This window comes from Panthera tigris, chromosome F2 (assembly GCF_018350195.1).
Source record: "Panthera tigris isolate Pti1 chromosome F2, P.tigris_Pti1_mat1.1, whole genome shotgun sequence".
Classification (NCBI taxonomy): Eukaryota; Metazoa; Chordata; class Mammalia; order Carnivora; family Felidae; genus Panthera; species Panthera tigris.
Genome location: NC_056676.1, coordinates 79,808,650 through 79,828,778, shown reverse-complemented (window position 1 = coordinate 79,828,778; position 20,129 = coordinate 79,808,650). Strand labels below are relative to the sequence as shown.

General features: G+C 48.6%; 1 protein-coding gene across 11 annotated transcripts in view; it reads left to right on the top strand.

Moving 5' to 3' along the window:
- The window catches only part of PTK2 (protein tyrosine kinase 2), a 257,568-nt gene that overhangs the window by 92,687 nt on the left and 144,752 nt on the right, over positions 1 to 20,129 (top strand). For 10 of the 11 annotated variants that reach the window (XM_042973398.1, XM_042973394.1, XM_042973397.1 and 7 more), the window contains 2 exons: positions 7,490 to 7,656; positions 19,633 to 19,720. In XM_042973398.1, the coding sequence (XP_042829332.1) occupies positions 7,490 to 7,656; positions 19,633 to 19,720 (255 nt within the window). The remainder of the gene's footprint in view (positions 1 to 7,489; positions 7,657 to 19,632; positions 19,721 to 20,129) is intronic. The other variant, XM_042973400.1, reaches the window with a different exon arrangement.

The window sequence follows — 20,129 nt, the reverse complement described above, 5'->3', positions numbered from 1 at the left end:
TTTTACCAGGAAAATCCTGGATTCTTATCAAAAGTCATTATTTCTCATGCTGCAGTTAATACATTTTACTCCTTTTACATGTATGTGCTAATTACACTTTAATTAGTTTACATGTTTGGTTGTTGACAGGACCCGTAGGAGCCCATCAAGTTATAGGCAGAGTACAGAGCAGCAACAGTAGAGGCTCCTTTTTGGAGGCACTTGCAGGCCTCGGGGGCAGGCCTCGGGGCCTGAGACACAACCAGGCCGTCCCCAGCCCCTGTGGCAGCACCTGAGTGTGAGGAGGCCAGAGCCTCCTTGTGGGGAGTCTGTGAGACGGGCATGTGGGCGCGCTCTGTCTGCATCATCAGCCTCAGGCACCACCAAAGTCAAGTGCCAGTCATAGCCCAGTCATGGTCACTGAACGGTGGTGCTGGCAGGCTGATGCATCCCGCCCCCGCATAACCAGCAGCCCACGGGTGCAGACGTCGCTTACCTTGGCCGTAGTTTGGGCTCTGTGCCAAGAGCATGTTCCAGGCGACTCTGGAGCTCAGTGTGGGGTCAGCCCAGAAGAGTCAAGGTTAATCCATGCTGGCCTGTATTGAATAAGATTGGTCATCTAGAAACATTGTAGTGGTATGTCAGGATGATAAGGGTGTGTAGAAAATTCCATATCCTACCAGAGGAGTCCCCTACTTGGAGAAAAGAATGACACTTAACAGCAGACTTTTCATCAGCAATGCTGGGTGCAGGACGGCACTGGAACAGCATCTTCTGAGGGCGCAGGGAGGGGACTCGTACCTCGGAAGTTTTCCGGACGAAGCACCGATCGTGAAGACGTGGAATGAAGGGAGCGTTGATACCACAGGCTGTCTTTGAGGAGACAGTCAGGAGACATAACGGGGCATGAAGACCCGTGAGCCCGGGAAAAAGTGCTGCAGGGACGTGGGCGGCGGCCTGCACGCCGCCCCCTTGCTCCTCCCCTGCGTTTTCATGGTCTCTTCAGGCCTTGACCAGGGTTTAACCAGCTCTGCCTTTCCCACCCCCATGCCCCGTTCTGACTGCTCTCCCTCTGACCTTAGGACCTGAGTGCCACCCGGCTGCGTGTGCCCCTGTCCTCCATCTTCATGCTTCTGACGCCAAGAGAACCATCCATGAGTCCGTCTAGGGGCTCCCCTTCCTTCAGTGACTTGGGTCCCTTGGAATCATCTGTTATTCCTCCTTTGCTTACACCTGACGTCCAGAATGTTAGCTACTTCTGTCCACACGTTTTCCCAAAGACACCCAGGATCCGCCCAGTTCCTATGGCGTCTACTGCACGTCTTCTTAGAGCCACCACTGTTTCCATGTGTGTCGCCACGTGGCCTCCCGACACCCCGCCGTCCCCTGGGGCCCCCTCAGTCTGTTCATGAGCCAGCAGCCAGGTGATCCCATTGAAATGAAAGCCAGAGCACGTCAGTCCTGCACGGAACCTTCCCTGGGCTTCCTGTCTCATTTAGGGTGAACGTTCAGGTCCTTTAAAAGCCTCTGACTCTTCCCTCTCCCTGTTCTGCCCCATGGCCTTCTGTCCTCCAGCTCATTCCCTTTGACTTTCTGCTTCCTGGACTGTTTCTCTAACAGGCCTGTCTTCTAATCAGTAATTTGCTCAAAACCTCCAGCAGCTCCCCATTTCTCTCAGAGGAAGGCCAGATTCCTTCAGTGTAGGCCATACAAGGGCCTACGGGATCTGGCTCCTTGTTACCCGTTCTTACCTTACTTCCAGTGACTGTCCTCACTCTGTCTCCCAGCTCAAGAAGCTCCCTCTCCTCCACCTTTTCCATTGCCCGTCACCTGTTTTGTTGTTTTCTTCACATGCTTTCTCCTTACTGAGATTGTCTTGTTTCTTGATTTGTTTGCTCTCTTATTCTCTGTTTTCTTCCCCTAGACTGTAAGCCCGGGGTCTTACTGCTCCGTGGTCTCATCACCTGTGTCTTCAGCAGGGCCTAGTGGGCACACAGCAGGTACTTGATGGATTCCTTTTTGAATGACTACATGAAACCCTAGGTGAAATGGGTACTTCTGACAGAAATAAAGTTAGGAAAACTGGTGGCAGGAGTAGAAAGTAGTGGACCAGTAACCATGAAAGAAACTGAGAGATTACACCCATCCAAAACCATACCTCGCCTTACTGATACCTCTAGCAGACCTTCATTCCTACCTTATTACTATTTTCTTTAAATCACAGGGCCTGCAACAATGCATTTTGTACCCAGACACCAAATCTAGGCAAGTACAGATTAAGTAGCGGCTGAGTTGTTGGACAATATTGTTGTTATGTGCAGAGTGTCTTAAAGTTGACTAAAGGGCTCAGTGCACTTTTCTAGCTACCTAGCACACTCTGAGGTCCCAGTACTCGTCCTGAGCCACTCAGTTACCTGAGTCTGCAAGAGTAAACAAACGCAATAAACTCAGTCCTGTACTTTGCTAAATGCGGAATATCCTTGGTCGGAGTAGGACTAATTATTGTAACCACACTGGTAGTGGGAAGAATAACGGTAGAAAGAAATATTCTGATCAGTTTTTTTTAACGCTTATTTATTTTTGAGAGAGAGAAAGAGAGAGACAGAGCCTGAGTGGGGGAGGGGCAGAGAGAGAAGGAGACACAGAATCAGAAGCAGGCTCCAGGCTCCGAGCCATCAGCACAGAGCCCGACGCGGGGCTTGAACCCACGAACCGCGAGATCGTGACCTGAGCCGAAGTTGGATGCTCGACCGACTGAGCCACCCAGGCGCCCCCATTCTGATCAATTTAAAATCAGCTTTCTGATCGGAGTGGAAAGCACAGGGACGGTTTGGGATTCTGTGAGTCGGCAGCAGTTACGAGCTCTGTGAGCCACTGCGCTGTGCTCAGAACTCCAGCGGCTGTGGGGAAGGCGCCCTGTAGGCCGTCTTCCCTGAGCTCAGGCACAGATGGTTGCCGGAAGGGCTCTGTGTGCAGTAGTCTTGTGGTCTCCAGTGTTTATTGTCAAGTGTCGTCACTGATGCTTCGTGTGTGTCTCAAATGTCAACTTTCTCTGATAGAGGATCAGGTGAATATGTATTTAAAACGTGAACATTTCTTTAATGGAATAGTATCATCTAGGAAGAAACTAGAAAGAAAAACCATAAGAAAGAAACAGAGTCAGAAGCAACGTAAAGAAGAGTATGAGACGGCAAGAGCACGAGAAAGAATTCTCTGTCACGGAACCTTAGAGATGGTGATTGTGGTGGGCAGAATAATAGCCCCAAAAGGTATCCATGTCCTAATCCCCAGAACCTGGGCATATGGGACCTTCCATGGCAGAATGGACTTGGAAGATGTGACCCACACTAAGGACCTTGAGATGCGGAGATTATGAGCTGCAGACCTTTTTTGGCTGTGGTCAGAGGGAGGGGGCTGCAGTAAAAGGGTTGGACGCAACGCTGCTGGCTTTGAACATGCACAGAGGGGCCTCTAGCAGCTGGACGAGGCCAGCCTGGAGCTTCCAGAAAGCAGTGCATCCCTGCTGACACCTTGATTTTAGCCCAGGGATTCCCATTTCGGACTTAGGATTTTACAGGACTGAGAAGCTAGCATTTGTGCTATCTTAAGCTCGGAAGTTTGTGGTTGTTGTTATGGCAGTAGTAGGGAACAGATGGGCACAGGTGTGCTTTGTCTCGGGGGACTTTGGGGCCGACTTCTGGGTGAGCGCTGAACCGACAGGAGGAAGGCAGTGCTGTTGGAGAGCAGGATTCGGATCTCCGCACCTTGTTTGCGGTAACTGAGTGACAGTGAGGCTCCTCCCGTGCGGGTGGGATCAGAGGACAGAGCACAGCGAACAGTTGGTTTCCTTGAGGTAAAGAGCGTCTGAAAGAGAGACACAGAAAAATAACTGCATTGTAACAAACAAATCAGCAGTGATGGTTGCACTTGGTGACTCCTGGCAGGAAGTGAAGAGAAGTGTGCTGTTAAGAACAGTGTGTGTGGCTTTAGATCTCTCCTCTCGTGATAGAGGCCTTGCAAGTGACAGTGGGGAGACAGCTAGACACATAGACAGTTCCCCGCACACTGGACAGGCCACTCTCACGCGTGTGTCCGGCACCTCCCTCCTAGACTACGGCTCTGGAGGCAAGGGTTCTGTCGTATCCATCGTTGTAGTGCTGCTGCCACGCGGACTAGGTGCACATGCTCACTGACCCAGGGAGGGAACGAACATTCATGAGCGAATGAACACGAAGGAAAGGTCTGCAGGACTTCTTTCGACCAGTGGAAAGGTCATTGCTTCTTTCCAGAACACTGTCCAAAAGATAGGTAGGTGACCAAGTTGAACCCGGCAAAATCGTAAAAAGAACTTTTAGAAACGAAACCACAGACTCATCTCACTAGTGTGTAATCAAGGACAACAGTGAAATGTCCCCCACCTCTTGTGGTCCATCACACTGATAAACACTCAAGATTGATTTCATCCAGCATTGGCATGAGGTGAAGGACAGTCTCTAATGTCATGTGCCAATTGATATAGTTTCACTGGTTGACGGTTTGGCCGTACTTACCAGATGTCACACGTTTCGTAGCTTTTGACCCAGGGCGTCTGTTTCTGGGCGTTGTTTCTGCACGTGTGTGATGCCAGCTTCAAGCACGTTCACAGCAGTATTGTTTGCATGTCCAGTCCCCCTGGCCCCCCAGAGCTGGGGAACCGACAAGAACTACCCACCAGGAGTAGGATGGCTCTGTCTGCTGAGTGCTGTATGTTCCTGATAAGATAGAAACACAATACAGACACTGGCTTCTTTTATTTTCATCCTTAAGAAGAATTCTTTTCCTGTGAATATCTAATGTGAGAATTAATCAGGAACATTACGTATTTCCAAGTTCTGGGATAGGATACCGATGAGCCAACGGCCTTTTCAAAGTAGTGAAGTGTGGATAGGATTGTCGTGGGACATCAAAGTCAGGATGAGGAATTTAAATTTAATTCAGCTGCCGTTAGGGGTATATTATAAATCCTTGTCCTGTTTTCTCCCTTGAGACAGTCACTTTTCTAAATACACGTTTTCCAGAAATAATATATGCCTACATTTCCATATGGTAGCAGGGTAGGTTTTTCTGACTGTGCATTCCTTACTAAATGCTTAGTTCTAAAAGTTGTTTTTCAGTTATCCAGAACCAGATGTTTGGTTCTCAAAATTATCTAAGTTACTGAGTGTAGGTACTGAGCATCAAATGTGTAAGTCCTTTTATATTCCTAACCTTGGCTGCCATTCAGACTGAGTCCGCAATGAGATTTACAGGAGTTCTAGAGAAATAGGATAGAATACAATATGGGAGCATAATAAAAAAGCAAAACATGAAATAGAAGTGTCTGTGTGTTTATTGCTTTTAATTTTCTTAGTGGAAAGTGAAGGCTACAACTTGTTTAGGGTGGGAGCTCCCTACGGGATGGGAGCTCCTCGTTACACAGAAGCAAACCGGAAGTCATTCTGGGTGTCTTCAGGTAGTGTGATCGAGTGAATGGGCTGAAATTGCGTCTGTGCCGTAAAACTCCAGATTGGGAGCCGGCTTGTGCCCTGGGCTCCACGGTTCTGGACTAGGTGTGTCCACGCTGGCCTCTCTGCAGGTGGGTGCCTGGGTGCCCTGTTCCCTGATAAGTCGCCAGGGTAACCTTTGCTGGGGCTCATCAGGGAAGGCACCCAGGGAGGGCGGGATCTCTCCCCGGGGTTGATGGCACAAACAGCGGTAGGAACCGGCGTGTGTCTGGAGGGGAAGGATAGACCTGCCAAGACAGATGGTTGGGAACAGAGAGGGACCTGCACCAGGGCCCTGACAGGAGAGCAGTGGCTCTGGAATCTGGTAGCAGCGAGCTGCCGCGGACTAACGAGAGGACGTGCTAAACCTGAGCCTTAGAGGAGGGCAGCTGGTGTCGCTGTGCCCTTGGTAGCAGATGGGCAGAGTCGGGACCGGGGCACAGAGCACCTTTGTGGGAATTTGAAAGAGGCGCCAGCTCCCGTCCTGTGCAGCAGGGACTTGCGTGTCGGCAAGGGGAAGCTGAAGAAGTTGCCTCTGAGAGAACTACTGGAAGCCGATGTCCCACCCCTGAGCGCAAGATGTGCCGACTAGAGGGCCGGCTGGATTTCGGCTCCTGCTGCCCCCTTGGCTGGGCGCCCCTGGCAGCACAGGCGGCAGCGTCCTTCACGGTGGCCCCATCACAAACCCCAGGCCTTGAATCCGAAAGCCAAGAAGGACATTTATGCCCCTTGCAGTTTTGCCCAGAGTTCTTTAGGCTGCACCCGGTCTTCCTGTCCCCAGAGAGCGTGTCTTCTTTATGGAGCGACCTCCAGCCCAGGCCTCTGTCCATGCTTTCTCCCCGATGACACGTTTCCTCCTCCCTACCATTCTCCCGTGCCTGATACACAACCTTCTCCCGGGAGCCTGGCCACGGACAGGTGCCACCTGTTGCCTTTAGTGTGGACGCACTGCGTCCTTGATGGGTTTTGCATATAGTGTGTGTTAATTGTCTTCTCGTGAGTAGGGATAGGAACATCCTTATTTGTATTGTCAACAGCATCGTGCTTTAATATAGAAACGCTTAGTGTGTGTAGGAACTTTGAAGATGTGTCTCATGTTGTAAGTAATGTGATACCTTCCGTTAATTGCTAGTCTTTAAAAACCATGCTGATTTTCTCGACCGGTGATTTTCACGTTAATGTCAGCATCATTCAACATTAACTGTGAGTGGCCTGGAGCACTGAGAGGATTGCAATGGGCTGTGATTAGCACACCCTCGTGTGGGGGCAGCACATGGCCTCTGTTACGTTCCCACGCGTGCCGTCCGTGTTCAAACGTGTACACGTGGACTTCCACACTGTGCGGGTACAGGGCAAGACTCGGGCTGCCCCCTCCCTTTCCCTAGTTTAGGATAAGCTTCATCTTTGGGCAGCCTTCCTGTCTGAAGTCATGGAGTGTTAGGTTTCAGGGGCTCTTTGAGAGGTTGGTAGCAGATTGGGTAGGCCCAATTTTGAATAACTTCACAGATATCATCGGTATTGTCAGAACTGTGGCCTTCATCATATGTCCTTAAATGTGTTTCTTAAGAAATGACATTAGGTTGCATCAGGTCTAGAGCAGTATGCCGTCCTGGGCTCAGAAAGTGGAACCCGTCCTCGGGCCTAGTTATCAGCAGTCACACCCAGAGGGTGGCTGGGACACATTGTCAGGTTTGGGGGCGGGGGGGCAGAGCTAGAGCTGCAGAAATGTATTTTAAGTTTCCATGCCTTGTTTATCACTGAAGAAAACGGAAGAGTCTCTTTTTGTGTTTTTTCAAAACTTTCCTTGTTCATAAAAATACTATTTGAGAAACAAGATTCCTAAGAAAAATTAAATGACTTATTTAACTTGATACTCTTTTACCAAAGATTTCTGATAACTAACTAAAACAAATGAACATTGCATTAATTTTTAGCCTACAGTTTTTTTTTTGTTTATAACAGTCGTTTTTGTGGGGGGTATGTTTTAGGGCATCATTCAGAAGATAGTGGACAGTCACAAAGTAAAGCACGTGGCCTGCTATGGATTTCGCCTCAGTCACCTGCGGTCAGAGGAGGTTCACTGGCTCCATTTGGATATGGGTGTCTCCAATGTGAGGGAGAAGTATGAACTTGCACACCCACCAGAGGAGTGGAAGTAAGATCGCGTCCCTACTTTGGTGTGACTCACGCTTGATTTGTTTTGCATATTAAATCACACACGAGAGGGTGAATGTCTTTGCTTAATTTTCATACTGCTTGTAATCACGACTCCTGTCGAAATAAAACTGGCTGGTAATAATTAACCAGCGACCTCTCCTAGATCTCTGTTCAGTCTGTCTTTGTGGCACTATGGACTTTGGGCTCTGTGGGGACGGCCTGGGGCCGGTCACGCTTCTCCCGTCGGGGACTGTTTTGGGTCGGCCTCAGCTCTGAGAACTCCGCCCCCTGTTCTTTTCCTTTCCGTCCTGTCCGCATCCTCTCGTACAGCAGGACTTCGTGTGCACCTGATCACCTCCCTGGTGGGCGGCACGGCTTGCTCCACGGGGCCCGGTAACCCACAAGCTCCCCCAAAAAGAGTGGGTGCACGTTTGATGTTCGTGACTCGGACGGACCTGAGCGAAACGGACGTGATTCAAAGTGAATTAAAGAGTTCTCTGTGTTCTCTCCTAGTAATTTTTTCCACTGTTACGCAAAGCAGCTTGTTAGTAGGACATTGTACATGTAATACACTTTATTTGAGAGAAGTATAACTTGCAAAGATGGGCTCCTTCCACAGGCGCCTTCGTTTTGTGGATGCTGCTGTGGGAGTAAAGGCGGTTATGGATCGGGGGGTGGGGGAAGGGGGGAGCTTCAGGGCCGGTCACTTTCAGTCCGACAACCTGAGTTGTTTGGAGGAGACGTTTTAAACGAAAAACAAATATGTTTAGGTTAATAATCTCTAGTCGAAAAAATCTAATCCTAGCTACAGTTTACCAAAGAAATATCCTTGTGTTTTCATGTTTTTCAAATAGCCGGAACCGACCGAGCTAACAAGATACCCCACGATAATGCAGTTTGATGGGGTTACATCGATGGCTAGCAAAGATCTGACCTCCATTATTCAGCCAGTCAGTCCAATAAGTGTGTAAAAGCTATGAATACCTAAAAGTTAGGTATCCCTGCAGGTATTTTTATTGAACATAATTCCGTCGCCTTCCTGTACCAACACGTCGGAGGCGTACTTCATCATCATGATGTCCCTAGTGCTCGGTCAAATGTTGTGTCGAATGCAAGCATCTGAATTGACAAGCTCTGTTTCTGTTCTTTTAAGCCAGTTTACTTGGCCTAATTTCAAGTAAAGTTGAGTGGGCACTACTCTGTTCCGTGGAGCCTGAACCCTCAAAGACTGGGCGAGGTAGAACTTCACCGAACACAGTGAGTGCTGAACCTGATGCTGATGGGAGTGGCTGCCGCAGCCTGGCACCGGGCCCACCGTGTGCTCTTTATAGTCTGTACATTTGCAGTTCGTAAAATGTTTATTTCTCATAGCTCTCCACAGACCTTAGGAGGTAAAGACAGGGGAGATAGGTAACAGACTCGATTTAAGTTCCACCTGCAGAGAGAGCTCCGGATACAGCTTTGAGTTGAATTTAGCTGACTTCCCAGTGCAGGCTTTTAAAGTGAACCTAGCCTTAACTGTAACCTTAACTCTGAGTGGTAGCGAGGCCACTAAGATCGGTGAAGGTGCGTGGACGGCGGCGGGGAGGAGAGGAGACAAGGAGATGGGTTGGAGGCACAGGTGATGCCTGTGGGTGTGTCGGGAGAGCCAGGCTTCCTGCCGCCTGTCGGTGCTCACGTCAGAGGAGGCAGGACTTAGGGCGTCAGTAAGGAACGGGAGCCTATTACGGAGAACCAAGTAGATTTGAAAAAGAACCAAACTCGAGTTCTGGAAACCACTGGATGGTTTAAATAGCAAGGTAGATGTAGGTGAAAAATTGGTCAACAGAAACACGGATCTGAGAAAATCTGCCCAAAAGATAGCACGGGGAGATGCACAGGTAGAGAATATGAAAGGAAATGGCACGGCACGAAAACTGAGGAGGCAGACCCATTTCTGACAGGGGCTCCAGGAGGAGATAAAAAGACTGAGGAGGAGGAAATACTCCCAAAGAGATTATGGCTGAGAATTTTCTGGAATTGGCAAATAACATGAGTCCTCAGAACCAGGATTAATGCAAAACCCCAAACACGGTTAAAAAAAATAGATCTACACTTTGGTGGATTATAGTCAAGTCGTGTACAAAGGAAAACAAAGAGATATGCTAAAGCAACCAGGGACACATTCACAGTTCTCCACAGCAGTGATCTGTGCAAAGTGGGGAGAAGAAGTCACCGGCAACCTGTATTTTTTGTCAGATTCAGTGACCATTCAAGAGCAGGATGACAGCGATGTTTTCCACGGAGACTATACCAGCAAAGGAACCTCCTATAAATACACTCGGGAGAAAGGAAAATGGTCTCTGAAGGAGGGTTTCGGTTGGAAGAAGGAGTGCTAGGAAAAAAATCGGGTAGATACAGATAAGCATTGGCTCTGAAAACACATGAAGTGGTAAAAGCTGATTTTTTATATGAAAAAAGTAAAACCCAGATAGTCAAACCCAGTATGTCAGAAGAGAGGTGATCGGAATTAAGGCTCTGTCAGCCGGGTTTTAAAATTATATATAAAAATGTTAAAAATAAAATTGTATATTAGGGCAACCATAAAACATTAGAAGTAGATTGTGTAACGTAACAGGTAGGTGGGTGAGTAGGTATTGAGAAACTCCATAATCGAAAGGAGGCAAGAAAAGGGGAGGAAGAAAGGGAAGTAGGGTGAAGGGAAATCACAGACTAGACTTCAGAAGGTCAAGTAGACTAGGAGTGAGTGGTCAGAACCTGTTAGGGTGTGATTACAAATACAGTCCAGCTCTCTGCTCTTTATGACACACCTAACACAGTGACATTCAAGACATTTTCATGGGACTTACAGGAAGAAACATTTTACCTTAAGATGCAGCACAAACACGTGTGTGTGTCTCAGAACCACGTACATGTAGGTCTACGTACGTGCTTCACAAAATCATACCCGACCTCACTAGTACGCCGAGGTCTCAGATTTTCATCCAGTGCCGTTCTGTTCTCTTCAACCTCATTTAGATGGATGGGTGGGTGGGTGGGTGGGTGGATGGGTAGAAAAGAAGAGAAGAGAAGAAAAGAGAAGAGAAGAGAAGAGAAGAGAAAAGAAAAGAATTTCCCTTCCTGCTAACTAGGTGGGAGAAGGGGGGCAAGGGGATTGGTATTGTTTTATTAATATCCTATGAAAAAAGTTTGAAGACAGAAAAGCATTAATAGGGATGTGGAGGGCAACTACATAATAATAAAAGGCTTGTTCTACAAGAATCACTACAGAAACAGATGGGCCCCTGAAGATACTTCTCAGAATGTGTAAAGCAAAAACAGTCTGTCCTCTGCCCAGCATTTAAATTTTGGACTGCTCCAGTGACCTCTTTTCCTCTTCCTTCTCTCTGTAGACCTGCCTTTGGCATCAAATTCACACGTTAATAGGAGAGACACAGGGAACCCATAAGCCGGTTATTGCCGTAGCCCAGGCAAAAATCCTAAAAGCAGGTGGCCTGGGGGAGTAGTGATGGAGTGAGAAGCGGTTGTAGGGCGATTTTTTTTAAGGTAGAGCTTACGGGGTTTGCTCAAGAGTCTTTAAAAACACAAGCATCCAGTGGAGTATGAAACTCACTCCCGCAGAAGCTTCCAGTAGCACCTCGTCACACCTGGAGCCAACTCCACAGTTCCCGATCATCTCTCAGCCCCATCTCCTCTCGCTCTCGTTCCCTTCGTCCGCTCAAGCGGCCGCACGTTTCAGTGTCGTCTCTTCCTCGCTGCCTGGTCGGGGTCTCATTGGATCCTCTCTGCCGCCAGCTTCCTGGCCTGCTGAATAGCACCGGCCTCGGCCCACCTTTCCTTTGTCTTGGAGAACTTTCCGCTCGCTCTGCCGCAGCCCCACGGCTCCTTCTGGTTCTCGAATGAGACTTTGTGCTTCGTGTGACTCTGCTGAACGTGCTCCCCTGTCGTTTCCGTCACCGCGTGGGCCTCCCATCGTTCAGACCGGTGTCCACTGTCCGCTCTCGGCCTGTGTCTTCCCCGACCGTTCTGTCTTTAGGGCCTGCCCACCTGATGACCTTTCTCTCCCTCAGGGACTTTGTCTCACCTGCTGCTCTATTCCTAGTTTCTAGTTGGTCGTGCCTGGTATATAGGAGGCGCCTCATAAACACTTCAAGTGAGAATGGAATTAGTGGTAGTGGAAATGTAAAATAAACCTAGAGGCAGAGCACTTTGATGGGACAGTAAGTTGTGTTCATCTAGGGATGAACAGTTGTAGGTTGTGTGAATAACCGTGTTTTCACAGTAACACACATTGCTTACAATGTGGTGGACATTGTGCTAAGCGCCTGGCTTACTTTCCCCAAGTTCGTTCTTCCTATGGTAGTCTTTTCAGGTGGGTACTCACCTTTTGCCATGTTACTGGTGAGACAGCTGTGGTTCAGAGAGGCTGAAAAAACTTCCTTGAGATCATACGGCAGAGTAGGCAATTGAGTCCGTGTGCTCAGCTCTTTCTTCTCTGCTCCTGTTAAGGTATGTAAGCACCAGAGACAGAACATTTTTGATCACCTTTCCCCCTTGCCAGCAGGGACCTTCTCTCAGTTCGTAGGTGGCTTTGTGAGGACAGCTGCACTCCTGGCTTTAGTTCTGAGAAGGAAGATGTTCTTCGAATGAAAGTGCTAGGACTCCCCGGAATAATTGGGCGTCAGTTTCCATTCTTGGGAAGTTTTTGAACATCGATTTGTTTTCATGCTATCTGCCGTAGGATCTGTTCCTCCTGTTCAGTAACCCTGAGACACAAGCTTGCTCACCCGGGTCCTGAGGTCTTTCAACACAAGCCAGCTTGTGGCACGCTGTGTGGGTGTAGCTGTGTCAGGCAGGGGGACCTTCCAGTGGTGCCGTGGCTGGCCGCTGGGGACAGGAAGGGCTGGTGGGATACGTGGCTGTCCTGGTGGGAAGAATAACCACAAAATAGATCCTGCCTCAAGCAACACACAGGGACCCACTGAAGACGGACCAGGGGAGAAAAAAGCTTAATGAAAAATACGAATGTACTGCTGGTCCTGGAGGAGGAAGATTTAATAACCCCAAAGACGTTCTCTGGAAAAGGAAAGAGTAGCAAATTTAACTTCGTTGAGATGAAGAGCCTCTGTGTATTAAAAGGTGTATTTGTAAAAGTGCAGAAGCAAGTTGCAGCTGAGAGGAGGTATTTGTCACGTTTGTAATTTACAAAGGATGATGCTCTTCTGATTAGTATGAGAGTTGCAGGCAACTCAGTCCACGGGCAAGGGACGTGAAGGCGTTGTCGTAAAGGAGAAAACAAGTTTGGCCAGTGATCGGGGGGTGGCGATCAGGGGGGTGGGGACCTAGCCCACAAGGTCCACACTGGTTGGCAGAAAGTGAGTTGTGGACAGTGTCAGTAGCGGGAGAGGTGGTGGCTCCAACAGGGTGTTTGCCTGTGCTGCTGGTGAGAGAAGGTAAACGGGTAAATCCGTTTGGGCCGCAGCTGGAAGACGGGCAGCACACACTCTGCAGGGCTGCAGTTCCCCTGCAGATTTTGTCCCTGAGAGACTCCAGGTTTCCGTGCTGGGCCGCAGACGTAGGATGTCACGCAGGTCAAAATGAATGAACTGTAGGGACGTGTAGCCTTGTGGGTGAATCTTAGCCGTGTAGCCTCGTGTGGCAGAGTCGAGTCTCCCGTGACACTGTTGTGAGTGCACTAAGTGCCACTGAACTGTATGCGTTAAAAAGGTTAATTTTTTTGTCATGTGTATTTTACCTCAATTAAAAAAAAAAAAAAAGGAAGTCCCAGAAAATGACATAACAGCCTGATAATTATAATGTGAAAAGAAAAGAAAACCCTAAAGGAATATCGTTGGGGATCTCATCGGTTGGGTAAGATAAAGGACCAGAGGGCAATAGTGCAGAGCCTCCCCGAGGGGAGTGTCCTGCCCCCCTCCCCCCGGTCTCCTGAAGGCCCCATCGGGACTCGTGCTGACCCATCGGGTTCTGAGGCAGGGCTCGAAAAGTCAGCCCCTTAGAAGACTCGGGTTCCTACCTGCCTTGCTTCCTGCCCAGTCTGTCCAGGAGGAAGCAGGAGCTGGCTCCCCTGTCCCTAGGAGGCCTGGAGGTCCCTGTCGAGGGAGGTCCCAGTGGAGCAGGTAATATCTGTTAGGATCTGGAGTCTGCCAAAAAAAACGCTTCCGTGGCGGTTGTCGTACTAGCATATACTGTGGCAAACGGTGTCCTGCAGTTTTGAGAGATTTCAGCTTGAAAGTTCTGTCCCTAGATCATTCTAGTTAATCACATTTTGGTAACTAAACTTCACTTATCTGGAGCCACCTGTGTAGGGTGGCTGTTGGGCATCCGAGTGGGCTAATCGGATACAAATAGCCTGTCAGGGCACCCGGGGGGGTGGGGAACAGCCCAATCCTTCTGATGTTGAATCCAAGTCTAAGAGACGGCCCGCTTGGCATTTGAGGAAGTATTTGGGGCTTTGTCAAGTGAGTGAGGAGGAACATTCTCGTCATTGTTAGTGAGCCGAGGTTGCTGCCCTCCTGCTTAGCAGCCTGCTTAGCGCTGTCCTGTTCGCTGCTGCGCAAGCCACTCACTCTGCAGGAGAGAGGAGAGGCATCATTTTCCAAAGAAGACCAATGAAAATGAATAATGATAGTTTAGGAAGCTTTAGATTGTATTCGGTAGTTTTCTATGTTGTCTTGAAATAACACCGCCCCTGCATACGCCTTCTTTTAAGAAGCCAGTCTTTCGTTGTAATCCTGCATTCAGCAAGAGTTCTTAGGAGGGTTTAAAGCAGAAAGACAGTAAGTACAGGAGCACTCTGACAGGTTTGGAAGTGACACCTTTAAAACACGGATGCGCTTCCAATTTGCTGCTCTGTTAATTAGACACTTACCGGATGCTTCTGCACCGAACACGGGCAGCTGGAAGATAGTTTCCAGTGGGTCTGCGGCTGCCGGCTGACACTGGCCAGGCTGCTTGGAGAGAGGTTCTGGTGGGTTATCGCCGTGGTTACGGAACAGTTAGTCTGCGCCTGTGGAATTTCTTTTATTCTCCATACGTATCCAAAGTTGCAAGAATAGTTAAGGCCTGTGTGCCTTCACCTAGCTTCCCTAAATGTCGGAACTTTCGTGAACATAGTACAGTAGTTGACATTGAAGCCAGGAAATAAACATTGATAGAATCTTACTAACGAATCTACACATGTCACCCAAATTTCGCGGTTGTCCCACATAACATCCCTTTTCTGGTCCAGGAACCACGTTGCTGTTCTGACTCCTCGAGTCTCCTCTAATCTGGGACAGTTCCTCAGTCTCTCTATGTCCTTCCTGACCCTGACACTTTTGAAGAATCCTGGCTGGTTATTTGTACCGTGTCCTTCAATTGAGGTTCATCTAGGGCTTTTTTCATGGTTGTATTGAGGTTATGTGTTTTGGGCCAGAATTCTAAGCTTTTGTACCCGTCCCACTGCATCCTGTCAGGATGTGACTGCTTTTTACAGGTGCTTTTAACTGGGATCATTTGGTTTAAGGTAGTGGCCAGGTTTCCCCACTGTAAAGTTGCTGTTTTTTCCTCTGAAATTAAGAAATACTCTTCTGGGGAGATAGATTGAGACTGTGTGGATACTGTTTCTCATTGTATTTTTACCCTGTATTCTCGATATCGTTGATGATTCTTTCTCACAGCTATTACTGCTATAATTTTTGTCTAAGGATGAATTTCTGTTCCTGTCCTTCCTTTGAGAATTTTTTTAAGCATTGTTTTTAATGTTTATTTATTTTTGAGAGAGAGAGAGAGAGAGAGAGAGAGAGAGCACAAGTGGAAGAGGGGAGGGAGAGAGGGACACCCAGAATCTGAAGCAGGCTCCAGGCTCTGAGCTGTCAGCACAGAGCCCGACGCGGGGCTCAAACTTGTCAATTGCAAGATCATGACCTGAGCCAAAGTCAGACGCTCAACCGACCGAGCCACCCACGTGCCCCTCCTTTGAGGATTTTTAAATTGGAAGTGTGTTGTAAGAAAGAGCTTACGATATCTGTGTTGTTTCTGGAAATTGTACTTTGTGTCACTACGCACAGACAGGCTAACCTTTCTCAGTATCAAGCTTAACAGATTCTTTCTCCAAACACTTCCCACTCCTCCTCACCATTACTTGGTTAGCTTGTGGGTATCTTGGTGCTCATTGTTGGTGGTAAGACTGAGGGGAGGTTAGTGTCAGTGGCCTTCATAGGAAATTATTACTTAGGAGAAGCGGAAAAAAGATGATTTTATTTGGGGCGTGTTATATTTAGCTGCTCTTCAGAAGTCCATGGAGTGGCACATAGCAGAATAATGGACATGCGTCTCGGGATGCAGCCAGTCTCTTAAAATAGTGGCAGAAGGTTCGAGAAAGAGGTGAGTTTCACAGAAGAGATGGGAGTAGGGATGTCCGAACTCGTGGGCCAGTCGGCTGTGGGTGTTGGGCCCTGTGGTTTAAGGACAGAGGCGGAGTGAAGGGATGCCATTACATCAGGAGACCTCGGGCAGTCTCAGCAGGGCCGTGGGGCAGGTGTGCTGGCCTGCGTGTAGTCAGGGCCGTGGGGCAGGTGTGCTGGGCTGCACGTAGTCAGGACCCTGGGCTAGGTGTGCTGGGCTGTGCGTCGTCAGCAGGGCCGTGGGGCGGGTGTGCTGGGTGGGCGCAGTAAAGCAGTGGTCAGAATCCGCTTGACAACCTGATGAGCTTGCTGGCCTCCGCAGAGTAAGAGCAGTGGGCGTCTCTGTGGTTTCGGAGCCGCGAGTGCCTTCTATCAGTTTCGTTCTGCTTTGGGGCATTCCTGCATGGACTGCTGTACAGGGATCCCCGTCTGCTTCTTCATAGCCCTGGGACCTCGGCCCGTTACCCGAGTCCCTGAAACTCTTTCCCCACCGGTGAAAACAGAAGGCCCTTCCTTTTCAGCCAGAGTGCTGCACTCGCCTCCGGGCCTCCTGCTTCTTCCCCCGGGTCCCCTGGCCGGTCCTACACACTGTCTGTCGCCTGTCTGGTCAGAGAAATAGACGTCCTGTGACTCAACTGCTGTGCTCACAGTGCTCCGAGCCCCACAAGCACGACGTGCAGGGTCCTCTGTGATCTGCCACCTCCCGGTCCTGCTCTTCTACTCACTGCTTGCGCCCAGCGGGCCCAGCTGTGTCTGCCTTCCCACACATCCTCCAGCCTCAGGGCCTTCGTGCACCCCCTTGCATCGTATTAGAACTCCTGTCCCTGCACGTGATTGCATGACTCCCTTCCTCCCTTCAGATCTTCATTAAGATGTCTCTGGATCTGAGTGTCCTTTGCTGGTCACCCTTTGCAAAATAATACTTTATCACGTGTCATTCCCCTCACCGTGCCTATTTGTCTGTGTCACTTTTACTGCCATCTTGTAGATACCTGTGTATTTGCTGTCTGAATTTGAGCATATATTGCATATAAACTTTCTGAGGGCTGGTGAGGACACCGAGGTGTGGGAGGGCCGTGGCGGTCAGCAGTGGGCCACGGAGCCAGACGCCCAGCCCAGGCAGCCCCAGTGCAGAGCCCACGTTCTCTGCTCCTCTCAGGGCTGGTGCTGACTGAAAGAAGCCTGTGGGTCAAATGCTTATCGCAATTTCTGTCAGATCCTGAGTGGCCCTTGTCCGTTAGACATCGTCAGCATCAGCATCGGGATGCTGGACGTTAACAGCATGAATATGCAGCCAGGCTGCCCAGCGTTTGACCTGGGGTCCGTTTCCTCTCTGTTAGAATGGGAGGCACTAACAGCAGAAGCCTCCGGTGTCGGAGCCTGTTGCTTCCTCCCACGGAGCGTCACCTGCCTAGATCATGACACTTCTGTTCTCCGAATGTCGTGTGCATTAAGAGAAATAGCGCATGTAAAGCACCTGCTAAGTCCTGAGTTAAAAATAAATGGAATCTGTTGCGTTTCCACGAACAGTTGCCCCTTATAGAATATCTGTAGTAAATGATTGACCTCTTTCCGAGAGTAGAAGTCGACGTGAACCTGATCGTTTGGCGATTGTGTATTTTAATAAGATGGACACTTAAAACTTTTAGCAGAACTTGTGTATGTGTATCATGCATTTTTTCCACCCTTAACTGAACCAAAATCATCGTATTTATTACTTTGTGTGTTTTCCTTGTGAGCCTGTTACATTTTTTAAAGATCGATTACTAAAACTTTAGGGAAAAAGCCCCAGATCTTTCTATAACCTTTGGGTAGGCAAATATCTTATAAACAAAACACTTAAAGAATTTACTAAAAAGGAAAAGAATAAATAGGGCTGCATAAAAATTATGAACTTTGTTCCTCAAAAGATAGCATTAAAATGAAAACATTTTAAAAATAATTTTTAGGTGTGCCTGGGTGGCTCAGTCGGTTAAGCGTTGACTCTTGATTTTGGCTCAGGTCATGATCTCACGGTTCCTGAGATCAGGCCCCACCCGCGTTGGGCTCTGCACTGATGGCACAGATCCTGCTTGGGATTCATTCTCTCTCTCTCTCTCTCTCTCTCTCTCTCTCTCTCTCTCTCTCTCCCCCCCTCTCTCTCTCCCCCTCTCTCTCTCCCCCCCCCACTCCCTCTCTCTTTGCCTGTCCCCTACGTGCATGCTTTCTCAAAATAAATAAATATCAAAAAGGTAATTTTTAAAAGATAACCGTCAGGAGAGTGAAAGGCAGCTGTGGAGTGGCAGAACATACTGGGCGGTCTAACGGTGGTCTCCCACTCTGAATACCTGAAGAATGCCCACAGGTCAGCTGGGGGTCAGGGAGGGGAGGCCCACAACCCTTTAGACAAAACAGACGTTTCACAAAAGGTCTCCAGAATGGCCCGTCATCGGATGAGGGTGTGCCCCATCTCATCATCCATCGGGATGTGCCGGTCCGGTCCACACTGTACCTCCCTCCCGCAGAAGGTGTCCCGGACTAAAATGCAGGTACCAGGCAGAGGTGAGGGTGTGGGGAAACAGAGTGCCCATGCTGCTGGTAGGACGGTGTGGCTTCTTCAGCTCCCTGACGGGCGGCATCTGTGGACACAGATGTGTGTGTGTTGTGATCGAGGGGCTCTGCTCCTGGTCCCCCCCCCCCCTTTCCCAGCAGAGGTGTGTCCGTATGTTCACCAGAAGACACGAGTGAGAGAGCATTCTGGTGAAGTTCGTTTGTTTCGACCATTCTTGAAGCTTGGCTTCCTGAGCGACTAAATCATTTTATGTTTAATTTTTTTTAATGTTTATTTATTATTGAGAGAGAGAGAGAGAGACAGAGCATGAATGGGGGAGGGGCAGAGAGAGAGGGAGACACAGAATCTGAAGCAGGCTCCAGGCTCTGAGCTGTCAGCACAGAGCCCGACGTGGGGCTCGAACTCATGGACTGCGAGATCATGACCTGAGTTGAAGTCGGACGCTTAACCGACTGAGCCACCCAGGTGCCCCATCATTTTATGTTTAGAGGAGGAAAAAAAAGAGTGTTTATAGCAGTTTCCTCATCATGGCCACAAAGTAGGAATAACTCTGATGGCCTTTTGCGGTGATACGGGCTGTCACACAGGGCAGCAGTGACCGGCCCTCAGCTGCTAGCTAGGCTCCACATCACAAGCATTTGCCGCGAGTGAGAAAAAACCAGGCATAGAAGAATGCATTCTGTGTGAGTCCGTGCACACCAGGGCAGCCGTCGAGAGGAGGTGTGAGGGGGTGCCGCCCGGCCCAGTGGGGGACAGTGACTGCTGGCCCTGTGCCTTCTGGATGTCTTTCCTGTCCTGTCTCCTTGTGGGATCACTGAGCTTCAGACACAGACGTGCATGTTCTTGTGCTGAAAGGTTTAAAACCGTATGCTTAAAAACTGATTGTTTTTTACCTTATTTTAAAAATAATACTTCGAGTAATTGGTTATGTCATACTCACAATAATACTGTAATTACAGACTATGAGTTGAGAAAATTACTTCTTTCTAATTGTTCTATTTTCTGAATTATTTTTTAGATATGAATTGAGAATTCGTTATTTGCCAAAAGGATTTCTAAACCAGTTTACTGAAGACAAGCCAACTCTGAATTTCTTCTATCAACAGGTATAGGAGGGTACTTTAATACACCTTTTTCTTTGTTTCTTTGAATCCTACGTACTACATGGTTTTATCTTAGAATTAGATTAAATCTAATGTTTGGGAAAATAATAAATTTGGCACAGTATGGCAGTGAGAGTCTTTTAACCAGTGGGAAATTTTGAATTTTTGACACTTTGTGAATTCTTGTATGCTTAGGCAAGTCTTAAAAGACACTTCTTTTATGTGGAGACTGTAAGTCCTAAGTGACTCAACCACTGGCTTGTCTTTGTTTCAAGTATAATGGTCATGCCTGAATATCAACAGATTTGTCGGGTGTAGAATTTATTGTCAGAGCCAGCTACATTGACACAATCTCAAGAACAATTTGCACAGTAAAGCCAGAATGGACTTTTTTTACATTGAGTAACTTGCT